Source organism: Rhinopithecus bieti, unplaced genomic scaffold (assembly GCF_001698545.2).
Source record: "Rhinopithecus bieti isolate Rb0 unplaced genomic scaffold, ASM169854v2 scaffold_12512, whole genome shotgun sequence".
Classification (NCBI taxonomy): domain Eukaryota; kingdom Metazoa; phylum Chordata; class Mammalia; order Primates; family Cercopithecidae; genus Rhinopithecus; species Rhinopithecus bieti.
The window spans coordinates 1,457,601-1,470,927 of NW_016807354.1; the positions used below are offsets into that span (position 1 = coordinate 1,457,601).

Genomic DNA, 13,327 nt, shown 5'->3' on the forward strand with positions numbered 1-13,327 from the left:
CAGTAAAGTTTATTTATTTATTTATTTATTTATTTATTTATTTATCTAAAGGGTTCCACTTTGTTTTTCCAAGAATCATTATGAGTAAGAGTCATCGCCTCTCAGGGCTTGGCAAGCCCTAAAGTTATGTCTCTTTCGCTTTTCCCCTCCCTCTCTGTTCCCTTTCTTTTTATCTCCTGCTCTGACTTGTTCCTTTAATTGGCTCTAATATAAAACTGAAGTATATCTGGTGAATACTGTTTTGTGTTCTCTGTTTCTAATTTAAAGAATGGATGAGTGGCAGACTTTTCTCTCTCTAAATAAAAAATAACAAACAGTATCCTAAATCAACTTTTGTATGGTTCTTGGTTTTATTAGGGTGGGTCAGTGACCCTCAGTTACCAAAGAAGAGGAAAAAAGTTTCCCATACCGAATAAGCAAGAATAACTACAGTATGAGGAACTGGGTTAAGAAACAGAAAGGATCTGCTAATAGATATTTTTATATTTTTATACACAATGAATAATTTTCTGTGAAACATCAACTCCTCTAGGAATTGTTTTCAGGTTAGTTGGACGAAAGCTAATAATTTCTATTGCCCCTGACTTCACAAGAACATGATTCATGAACCATTCAAATTCAATATTTTCTGAGATGGCCCTATTCTTCCTTGGATCTAGCTGCAGAGTCATCTTGTTTTACACAGATGCTTCTACTGATTTGAATTTTAGAGTCTTAGTCTAATGCCTTTCTTTGTTGATGGAGACAAATAAGGCCAGACAATCTTAAGGGACATGTTGAAGGTTACAGATAAGACATGGGCAAGTCTATCCTATATGTTAGCTTCAAAGTCAGTTCATGTCTTCATTCCTTAAAAATTTACGGAGCGCCTGCTATGTGCAAGATCCTATGCTAAGCCCTGAGATGTATAAAGAAACAAAGCAGAGGTGACTCCTGCTCTCATAAAGCTAACTTTATAAAATTATTTTCATTAATTCTAGTGACATGTCCGGTAGATAATTCTGTGGAATAAATGTTAGAAGTATCTAAATTCAAAGACTAAAAATTCCTTAATATTGATTCAAAAATGGAGTAAGCTACATGTTATCTTCTGGTCATAAAAAAATCTTATTACTTTTGACTGATTTACTTAACCATAGTTTTTTTCTATCGTAATTATATTATTAATTTGGTTATAAAAATGTTCAATGTTTACTTATTTTTTTACATGAATATTTTCTTTATAAACATGGTCCATTTAAAACTAGAACCTGAACTATTTAATTTTGTTTTTAAAGATCTTACTGATATAACATACCTACCAGAGCTAAATATTTATATTCAAACCTTGTAATGGACTAATAAGAAGTAAGAACAATGCCAGTCATAGATAACATTTTTTGAATCAGACACTCCGATTAACACTGCATCTCACTGATAACCCTGCCATTAGCTCAGTCCTGATAGCAAATCTATGATGTAGATACTAATATGATCTGCATTTTTAACACACACAACTGAGGATTAGAAAAATGAAAGAACATGTTCCATGCTACACAGCAAGTAAGTGACAAAGTGGAATTTCAGACCAACTCTGCCTGTCTAAAGAACACTCTCAGGCTGGGCACAGTGGCTCATGTTTGTAACCCCGACAGTTTGGGAGGCTGAGACAGGAGAATCACTTGAGGTCAGGAGTTTGAGACCAGCCTGGGTAATATAATTAAACCCCATCTCTAAAGAAAAAAATAGTTAAAAAATTATCTGGGTATGGTGGTGTATGCCTGTAGTCCTTGCTACTTGGGAGGCTGAGTTGGGGAGGATTGCTTGAGCTCAGGCATTTGAAGCTGTAGTGAGCTATGATCGTGCCACTGCACTCCAGCCTGGTGACACAGTGAGAGCCTATCTCTAAAACAAGAAAGAAAGGAAGAACACAGTCTCCTGTAATGACATCTAGACATACAGAAAATATTTAAAATGCTATGCATGAGCTTTACTTGAAGTCGGTTTCTCGTGTTTTACCTAAGGCCTGAGAATTATAATAATAAAGGAAAACTTGAAGTTTTGCTTCTTTCTTTTCAAATTCATTTTTAAAGATTTGTAGAGTCAATTAAAATAATTCAGTGAACTAGAACACAGATCAGGAGAAATCTTGAAAATGTTACTTAATTAGAAAATAAGTAACATTAGGTGTAAGACTAGACAATCACTTCACTGCTTATGGCTTATAATTTCTATCTCTTGAAGTTTTACCCATCATTGAAGCATTTGCTTTAATTAGAGTATCACCTCAGGAATCTTCAGATTCTATGAATTAGAATGGTTCTTTCCTTTCTCAGTGTCCCCCAGGTCTTTTAGCAAATAACAAATGCATGTATTTATTGCACACAGTAATCTTTATTTTAAAAAATATTATTTTCTAAAAAATTGGCCTATTTATATGTAAAACATGAGAACAGTATTTGGGAGAACCAAATTTCTGGCCTCTCTTTCGGAATGAGGAATGTGCCTACAGGTTGCATCCTTAAAGTTAATAATTTAGTAAATATATACACAATACCAGTTTTAAAAAAGCACTTCTCCATAGATGAAATAAACATTCTCTGATTTTAAATTTTAACCCTTCAATTAAAATTTAAAATTAGTTGTGAGTGTCAGTTGAATAGTATTTGTTCTTGAATAAAACATACATAAGACAGATATAAAAATATTGAACATGACTTTATTCCAATTCTTTATCAATAAGAAATACAGTTTACCTGTGTAGATTGCTTTAAGCTTGCAAAATACTTTGACAGATACCAACTTCCCTGATATAGAGATTGTATATTTTGATTAAAAAGATAACTCTTTCATTCTAATCCTCTTTACTAAATTACTGTTTCATTCGTAGATTTTTGGGCCTGGAAAGATCATTAAAGATCCTCAGGTCTAGCTATGACCCCAGGATAGAAAAGCCATCTACTTCAACTTTCCTGATAGGTTAACAGCTAATTTCTGTCTGAAAACCCTGAGTGACAGGAAGGCAGATGGCAAGGTTCATTACATTTTGTTTAGTTATATTCATTTTTTTTATTTTTTAATTGAGCTGATTTTTTTCTGTTTGTTATTATATATATTATATTATATATATATAAGAATACCAACTGTATTCTTAATTATAGTAATTTGGATTCTTGAAGTCATACATTGTGCCTTATATATTTTGTCTTTTTCTGGCTTAACGCTCCTGGTATGGTACCTTGATGCCCTGATCAGTTGATATTTTCTTCAATTTCTTCACTTGATAAGTTAATTTTTATGATATCTTGCTTTGCTCTCATATAGTGAACCAGGTGAATAAGTGGTCTGATTAGAGATTTAAAATTGAATACTGTACATTTGTTGGTATCATTTGGCTTGCAGTATTGTTTTCACTTGGCAGCTCTACTCTTATCTAATTAGTTCACAGCAAGCATTTTCCATTAAATCTTATATTCTTTCACATGAAGGAACATAATTAATTTTGCATTTGACTTTAGGAAATTGGTGCAGGACTTTACTTACCTTTACTAAATTCTAACTTGCTTGGGACCGTATGACTTAGAATTCTAGAAACTACTGTCCTCCCTGTAGCCACTGGTTTTGACAGGCAAATGTAATTGTTGTACTTCCTACCTTTATCTTCTTCAAAAATTTAATGTGCCTGGATATTTTGACTTATAACATGCAACATAAAAAGAGACCATTTAATCTGAAGACTCTCAGCTGTATTAGTTTTTAATTTGCAGAGATAGTGGTCTTCCAAATGTTAATTAAAATTTTACCCTATGTCTACTATCATTAATTGCAATTCTGGAAATATTACAATGAGTAATTCAGGAAGATTTCACTGAGGAAGTGATGCTAAAATTTAGATCTGAAAGATAAATACATTTAATTAGACTAAGGAGGAGGCAAAGATAACAGGCAGGGCAAGTTAATGATTTTGGTTTTATATGAATTACAATGGAAAATCTAAAAATTTTAAAGCAAAGAGTGGCAAAATCAAATCAATATTTGATCTAAATATTTGAAACTATTATTCTGGCTGCCTTGTTTAGAATTAAATGAAGAGAGAAAGTGAATTTACTGAAGCTAGATAGAACAAGACTGCTGGTGATGGCGTAGTGATCAGCAAATGGAATAGATTAGAAGGGTTTCAAAAGGTTAAGTTCACCAGGTATAAGGAAAGAGTGACAGAGAAGAAAAATGAGAGAAATGTATCATGGATCACTCTTAAATTTCTGGCCAATGTAATTGGATTTCTGGTAGTGTCATTTGTAAAGATGGGTCACTCTGGAAGAAAACCAACTTGGGTTAGAAGGAGGTAGATACTATGAATTTGTTTTGAACATGTTCATTTTAGATATTTTTGAGATGATGTGTTTCAAGAGCCATAAAAAGATATATACCCTTTGACCAAGAAATCCCAAGATTCTGGGAATGTAGCCTGAGAAAATAGTACAAACTACGGGAAAAGTTATAGTTGATAATGTCCATTGCAGTGCTTTTTAATTGAAAAAAATGAAAGCAATGTTAATACTCAAAAATAGAGAATTTATATAACAACTTTTGTACACTTACTAAATGAAAATTATTTAGCTGCTCAAATGGTTGTTTAAAACTGCTTAGTAACATATAAAGTGCTAATTATATAATGCTGTTATAAAAATAGTTCAAATATTTTAAATGCTATAATTAAAACTGTAGAAACGATATGAAATAAAATTAGAAAATATAAGAAATTGCTTAATAGGATATTAAAATTATATGTTTATATATATATATATATATCTTCTTTGTTTAAAATTAGTAGAAGAAGGAAGTTGGAGGAAGGAGGAAGAGTAGGAGGAGGAATAATAAGAAGAGGAGGAGGAGGAAAAAGAAGAACAAGAAGAAGGAGAAGGAGAAGAAGAAAGAAAAAAGAGAAGGAGCAGCGGCGGCGGTAGCAGCCACAGGAGCAGAAGGAGCAGAAGATGACGACAATGCTGATGAAGATACAATGAAACATAGCTACTTACTCTTGTCACACTGAATTCTGTAATTATTACTGATGATCAAAATTATGAAAATCATGTGAAGGCATAAAATAATGCATGCATGACTTAGAATTTAACTTTCTAGAAATTTAAAATTGATTGTTGATTGCTTTGTTCAAAAAATTGGAGCTGACTGTTCCTCCTCAAAAAGGAGTGAATTACAAGTAAAATTGAAAGTACAGTCACACCTTTTTAATGATGACCCTCCAAACCAGGAAAATCCTAAACAAAGTGTATTTAGATTATATTTTTTATGACATATGTTAAATGCCATTGTTATTATTTGCACAAAATTCCAGTTTCTAAAATGGACACTTATTCTGTTATTAAAATTGGCCAAAAGCTAAACACACAATTAAGAAGGCCTATAATATTTAACAGTTCCCAAAGCAAATATAGTTAGGTTTATATATTAGTTTGGAATCCTTATTATATGTCTTCACTTTTATATGCCTACTAATTTTGTAAAATTCACGTTAAGATATTTCATCAATCTCCTCCACATATTTTACAAAGCTGAGATCAACTTAATTTCAACTTATTTTAAACATTCAACTTATTTCAAACATTATAAATCATCTATATTTGTATATTTTGTCAGACATGACATAAATATGCACATGATGGAGCATTCACCCGACACATCTAGTAATTTTCTTAAAATATTTTAAATTTACTTACTTGAAATAAAAGAATATGCCAAGCGAGATAAGCAGTGATGCAATAGATAATCCATGTCCAATTATGGTCAGGTAAAACAAATTTAGTGCAGTCTGTAATTTGTATAAACAAAAAAAATGTGGTTCATATCAATACCATAAGTATCTATAATCCTACACATGCAGAAGTTCAAATTCAATTTAATAAACTATATTTTTAGAAATATGTGATCTCATAGCCTTACAGTGATGAGCTTGCAAACCAATAAATACTTGAATGCGTCTGGAATGAAGAATACCTCTCCAGTGAAATTATCAAAATTTATAAGTTGTATGCCTTTTATTTTAAATATTTTTTTAAAAAATTAGAAGTCAAATATTAAATCTATAAGGCAATACTTTTATTGATCTAGATTATATACTATATGAAATTAGTATTTTATATTTTGTGCACCTTCAAACAAATGCTACATGATGATTTGTTTTGTTCAGACTTAAACGCCAGATAAAGGTTTCTTTTCCAACTGAGTTTCTTTTTCCCTGGCAAATTTGAAGCTCAGAGGCAAATCTCAATTTGTTAACTTAGAAGATTCTATGATCTGTACAAATGTGTTCTTTCTCATGGTTTTCACTTTTTTATTTTTATTTGTCTGTATTCCATTTATTTGTAACCTACCACTTTATTATGTATTTGTATAATTTTCTTCCAATTCTTATCTGAATAAGCTGGGAATATACTATTTATAAACATAACGATAGCTGGTAGTTATCAAGAGCTTACTATATGCTGATCTTTTAAGTATTTCCCTTATGTTAAATCAATCCCTATGAAAATAATGAGAACGGAATCTATTCTTACCCTCATTTCATATATGAGGGGACTGAAGCAGAGAGATGTAAAATGGCTTTTTTAAGGTCAAACAGCTGGTAAGAAGCAGAAAGAAGAGATCAGGTTTTAGGACTCACAGTTGTAATCACTGAAATAAACTGCCTCTATTACAAACACATGCAAATACATGCAAGCGTTTTCTATCGAAACTATATTATAGTGCCAAAGTGTAATTAACCTTGACTCCCATGTGTAGTGTTTAAGGATGCGATCGTTAATGCGAGTGACCTAAGAGCCAGTCAGAATGAGAGCCCTCTGCTGAGGGAGAGCCAGGACACTTTAAACCCTGCTGGGCTTATCCTGTTTACTTGAGCGCAGTTTCAGAGGTCATTCTAGAAATTCCACTGCAAATGAAAGATTTTCCTTTTCTTACACTTTTAAGGTATGTTTTCTTTGGAAAATTTGAAACCCCAATACTGAAACATTGACTTGTAAATTACACTCTTACCTAACAGGATTGCTTTTTCAGTGTAATGACAAAATCAATAGTAATTTTTTTCCACGGATGTATTTCTTCATTATTCTTCTCAAATTATATTATGAAAAGACTTTATAAGGGAATGGAATAATGACTTTATTTTCTTCAATACAATATTGGACAAACAAGCTGTTTAAATAGATAGTTAAGTTAAATTTCAATTCAGAATTATGACATACCTTCACTTTCTCGTGGGTGTTAACATTACACTGGGTATAATTTGTCCATGTTCTGTTGCTTGCTGGATGTCTAAACCAGTTTCCATCTTGGTCACAGATCTTTGTAACTTTTCTTTAAAATTAAAAGAAAAAAAAAAAGGGAAAACAGTAATTTAATTAACCTAGGGCTTATTAAATAGATGTCAAGGACATATGTAGATACATTTCTGCTTTTACCTGATGGATCAAAGTCCTGAAAGTAATCAGGGCAGAGCTGCATTGATTCAGTTCCTGCTGCAACATTGTTCCAGCAGAGCCATCCATCCCAGGTTCTGTTGCAATAAACACCTTAGTGGGAAAATAAAAATTAGGGATAATTAAATCCCTCTACTTATACATGAAGACATAGTCTTAAAAGTGGTTTCACACTGATGTGGAGTAAAGGCTATCTACTGAAAATGCAGATATTATATAAAAATCTATATATAGAAATTATTTGGCTTCCCACCAAGTAATATTATAATAATTTGTGAATTAAATTCTAAATTAAATTTTAAAATACCTAAATACATAAAGTTTAGATTTAATTCTAATTGTCAAAGATAGCTATTTGTTTAATAAATCAAATGGTCTTTGCTAGTTGTCCTTAGCCATAATGTAGAGATTAATTAGTGTCCCTATGCTTAACATAAGAAAATAATGGGAAATTAGAAACATGATTCATTTTAGAAAGTATATTCTTAGGGCAAGGTGTTAGTATTTTCTGAAGCAAGCAAATCAATATTCCAATATTTCCTATTATACCGTTGTAACCCTGAAAGATACTTATTTAGGCCCCTTCACCAAATTCTGGCTCTTCATTCCTTTTCTTTTCAAATAAAGTAGAATGTTTAATCATCTCACATTTTTCTCCAAAATTAAAGAAGGAACTTCCTACATTAAGATATATAGTTTTTTTTAAGGCATAGGTAAATTAAACGACCAATGTTCAAATGTTGTAACAGTCTATAATCAAGAGTGTAATTTTCTTTTTTGGGGGGGGAGGGGGACGGAGTCTCGTTCTGTCGCCAGCTGGAGTGCAGTGGTGTGATCTCGGATCACTGCAACCTCCACCTCCCAGGTTCAAGTGATTCTCCTGCCTCAGCCTCCCAAGTGACTGGGACTACAGGTACGTGCTACTACACCCAGCTAATTTTTGTATTTTTAGTAGAGACGAGGTTCCACCATGTTGGCCAGGATGGTCTCTATCTCTTGACCTCTTGATTCGCCCACCTCAGCCTCCCAAAGTGCTGAGATTACAGGTGTAAGCCACCACACCTGACCCAAAAGTAATTTTCTAACTTGTCAGGTAGAGATAGAACCTTGATTGCTGCATGAGATGTTTATTGTTTTTAACAGATTTGCAAAGCAATATCGGAATTTGTCTAGCCCTCATGAAAATAGAATAAAATTCTGATGGCCTGTAAGTTCAAGTAAATTGAACTTAAAAACAACAAAATTTTAATGTTTCCCTAGATAATGTTTTCTGCCCTGTCATTTTTTGGACAATTATTTAAATAATTTGAATCCATATATTTCTAGATAAAATACATTTCATGGCCTATTGGAAAAAAAATTCTTGATGTAGTTTTAGAAAGCATCTCAGATATGTCCATATCACAGCTCCAAAAGAATCTATCTAATTCACTACAGCATTGGTAATGTGATAGAGTGCAAGGTGCAGAATTTTTGAAATTGTGTTTTATGGGATTTGAGTGAGATGTAAGTAGGTATTCCATAAAAAAAGTTTCTGTGGTCAAATGGATTTTAGAGACCCAAAGTTGAAATAAAAATAGCTCTTTATTGCAAGACTTTCTACGGTATTTAAAATCACAAAGTATATTATGAAACTTCAAGAAGATGTATTATGCAATGATTCCAAACTTCTTTCACCACAGAATACTTTCATTATGAAACTTTACAAAGATATTCCTATTGTTCAACAATTAAATTTAAAATCTACTTTTACATAATAGATAGCAAGAAGGCTTGGAAGGGTTTCAATGTTAAAAATATCTAAAGAGTCTTTTAAATTTTATTTTACTGTGAGTTTTACATTTGATATTTTGAAAATAACCCTTTCTTTAAGGTTGCCAGGTAAAATATAGGACCTGTTTTTATTTTGCTTTATCTGGCAACTCTGCTTGTGCTACTCATCTTTTATCTTCAGAATCTAGGCAAACATCTGGTGCTTAGTAGGCTCTCAATAAATGTTACCCAAAAAAGCAAAAGAATGTCTTAATGTAAACAGAAGCACTTGGATTTCGTTAACTTTGCCACCAAATCTACTATGCAAATTGTGTGTATTATGCAAAACAACACTTTTGTATTCATTATATTATTATGCAACCTCCTGTCAAGCAGGTAGTTAAAAAAAAAAAGAAGAAGAAATACACAATTACATAAACTGAAAAGTCAACTGTCATTGATTTGTGTTTTGTGTTAATATTAATACTTATTTTATTTAAATATCTTTGCACCATAAAAGAATCATACTAAACAGATCACTGTCACAAATTTTATTGTTTTAAAAGCAATATAACATGATGTCATAAAATGTTCTTCAAACATAATTAAAACTGCACATATACAAAAGGTAGCAATTAATCTATTTTAATAATGGACCTAAGGAACTTATGATGATATAATGGGGGTAGTTTTCTTTTAAAAATATGTCAAATGCATTTACAATTAAGTAGCCATGCTTACCTTCTGCTTGTTGAATGGGGTCTTGCATAATCTTTTGGTAACATTCATATTGAGCTGTCATGATTTTATTTCTAGTAACTCCCAACTGAATTGAGTCCTCAGGACTCTCTTCTAATTCTGCTGTAACAAAAATCTAAGGGATTAAAAAAACAACAACATCAACTTCATGAAAAGGATTATGAAAATGTGTTTGTCAAAGGCAGTCTGTCACAGTGGAAAACAGCAAGTGCAATGATGTACTGGAAGATAAACTGGCTCTCTGGGGAAAAATCCCCAATTTGTAGTGTTTGCTATTTCCATGGTATAAATATCCCCACCATGTCCAATTTCAAAACACCAACAAGAAGTCACCATTGGCAGAGTGGGAAAGCACAGTTGGTTCTCAGAAGCCTGTGACAGCCAGCTCCAGGACATTCCTTAATATGTGTTCTGGAATGTAGAGAGAGATGTCTTCCAATCTGACCCCAGTGTTTTTCCTGGCTCTGTGATATGAAGGCAAGACATGTCTGTCCCCTCTCCCTAAGCCTCTGCTTCCTTATTGTAAAATAGTATAAAATAGCATCAAGATAACAGAGGAGATATATCTGGCACATGGAAATACTTACAATGTATTGCCATTGTTATGATATTTTGATGATCAAAATAATGGCAACGTCATTTATGATGTTGGTAAATAGAAATTTTTCTTGTATGCACATCAGTAATGTTTTTGGACAAGTTATGTATTTATTTTCTTCCAATATAGTAGCACTATTTTAAGCTTCAATTCTACTTTAGTTTCCACATGACTTTTTTTCTGATTTATAATATGAAGCCCAAATAAACCTCTTTTTAACACTTTTAGCAGTAATTATTGCATAATTTATATTAATTATATTCCATAAGCTGTTATCTTCCTATCCTTCCTTTGTCCCCTCATTGTAGTATTTCTTTTTTCTAGCAGGAAGTTGAATTTAGTAAAGTCAAAATGACGTTCCACTCAAGCTCAAGTTTTACCATTGTGTGACCACCATTTAACATTAACTCTTTCATTCCTTTATTGTTTTAATTTCCAAATAAAGATTTATGCCGTGGTAGTGCTACACAAGTAATAAATGGAAATGTGGAACATCAAGAAAATTAACGTATTTGAAAACCACATAAAAGTCCATAAAAGTGCATAAATCTGTATCATTTTTATCCCTACTTGGAACACAGACTCTGATTTATACACTATCTTACATGAATTCAAGAGGAAGAGTCATAATTTCTTAATTACAATAATCAGTTGCTAATCTGTTACAGAATTACCTGCAGGAAAGTAATGTTCTATGCAGCTCGCTCAGTGGAGGGTGGGAGCTGAAGTCAACTTAAAGATATCATCTAAGAAGTGCAGAATTTGGACTGCTCCTAGACTTGAAAATGTTTTCAAATACAAATGCTGACAGGAATATACTCTTGTTTTTTTTGTTTCTTTGTTTCTCATTTAGGTTTTCTGTATTCTCTGTATTGTTTCCATCTTTGTGGCATTTGCTTGGAAACACCTCAAGAAAATTCCTGCTGCCACAGGAGTAGATAAGAGTAGCTCTCTTGGTTTCTAGTGTTTATAATGAGATAAGAGCACGGTCAATATTTTATTTTGAGGTAGAGAAAAATATGGGTGATTCATTACTATAATTAAAAACAAAATTAATGTATGAAGTATATGACTCCTCCAGCAGAGCAATCTAGTTTTTGTCTTATTTGCCTACCTTTGACCTTGGGCACCATATCCCCAGTGTATACATGTACAGGGGCAGATGAGTGTGTACACTTATGCACACACCTGCCCCAAATTTAACATCAATGTCTGCTAATTTGAATGAATGATTGAGGAAATAAATTTAAAACAAAGTGCATGGTTCTAAATTGCCTTGCAATCAAGATATGTCAATCAACTGGCAGAATGGGAGAAACATCAATGGGGAAATCACTTCTTTAATAGATCTAACTCTGAATCTACAATTCTGGCTGAAACTATTTTCTCTACTATGTACAACATGTACTATAGAGTCATTCCATTTCTTTTTCAATCTCTGATTACTTTCCTCTGGTGTCTTATGCATTTGTGTGTATTCATCTTTCCCATTCTGATCCCCTCCACTTCCTTCTCACTTTATGCCTGTTATAGGACTAAAAGCATACACTGAATGAAAACACATTATTGCTCTATCAATTGGATATAAAAATGTAATTAATTTCTGTATCTAGTAACTTCTTTAATATTCTTTATCAATTATAGGTATACTGGAAGCGAAAACAGACATAATCGTATATATTTTTATGCTTACCATAAAAAACGGCAAGAGAACCAGAAAATACAGGGTACAATTTTTCTCCATCATTAAGCCAAAATGAAATATGCTATATAACATAAACTGCAACAGAAGATAAAAGAAGTATAATTCATCAATATTTATGAAATAAATGCAGATGGTTCTTAACAGAAAATTTATTTTAAAACTACACAATAATTCAATAATTTTACTTTAAAGATTTGATTGATCATTTTTTTAAGACAGGGTCTCACTCTGTCAACAAGGCTAGAGTGCAGTGCCACAATCTCAGCTCACTGGAGCCTGAACTTCCCAGGTTCAAGCGATCCTCCCTCCTCAGCCTCCCAAGTAGATGGGTTACAGGTGCGTGCCACCACACCCAGCTAATTTTTGTATTTATAGTAGAGATGGGGTTTCACCATGTTGGCCAGGATTACAGGTATGAGCCACCCTGCCCAGCAGATTAAAATAGATTAAAATTGCAAATGTTTAAAAGCATTATGGTATAAAATGTTAAGGAGCTTACAAGTACATTTTAATTTAATTTAATTAGGCTTACAAACAGAAAAACTTCTTAAAGATGATAGATAGATAGATAGATAGATAGATAGATAGATAGATAGATAGATGATAGATAATTAGAAAACAACTTGCATTTTTTCCTTTACCAAAATTGGGATCAAATTATAAAGGCATTAAAATAAAGAGTTTTCATGGACATAAAAATTTTTGATAGCACATTTTATTATAAAGCTTACCTCTGGCCGGGCGCGGTGGCTCAAGCCTGTAATCCTAGCACTTTGGGAGGCCGAGACGGGCGGATCACGAGGTCAGGAAATCTAGACCATCCTGGCGAACACAGTGAAACCCCATCTCTACTAAAAAATACAAAAAACTAGCCGGGCGAGGTGGCGGGCGCCTGTAGTCCCAGCTACTCGGGAGGCTGAGGCAGGAGAATGGCAGGAACCCGGGAGGCGGAACTTGCAGTGAGCCCAGATGGCGCCACTGCACTCCAGCCTGGGGGACAGAGCAAGACTCCGCCTCAAAAAAAAAAAAAAAAGTGAA

General features: G+C 32.9%; 1 protein-coding gene across 1 annotated transcript in view; it reads right to left on the reverse strand.

Annotated features, from left to right (window-relative positions):
- Positions 1 to 13,327, reverse strand: part of CALCRL (calcitonin receptor like receptor) — a 105,548-nt gene that overhangs the window by 25,909 nt on the left and 66,312 nt on the right. Inside the window, exons 5-9 of the mRNA XM_017881436.1 lie at positions 12,278 to 12,364; positions 9,969 to 10,101; positions 7,452 to 7,568; positions 7,242 to 7,348; positions 5,718 to 5,809 (exon numbers count right to left, since the gene is read on the reverse strand). Of these exons, the coding sequence (XP_017736925.1) occupies positions 5,718 to 5,809; positions 7,242 to 7,348; positions 7,452 to 7,568; positions 9,969 to 10,101; positions 12,278 to 12,361 (533 nt within the window). The 5' untranslated portion in view covers positions 12,362 to 12,364. The remainder of the gene's footprint in view (positions 1 to 5,717; positions 5,810 to 7,241; positions 7,349 to 7,451; positions 7,569 to 9,968; positions 10,102 to 12,277; positions 12,365 to 13,327) is intronic.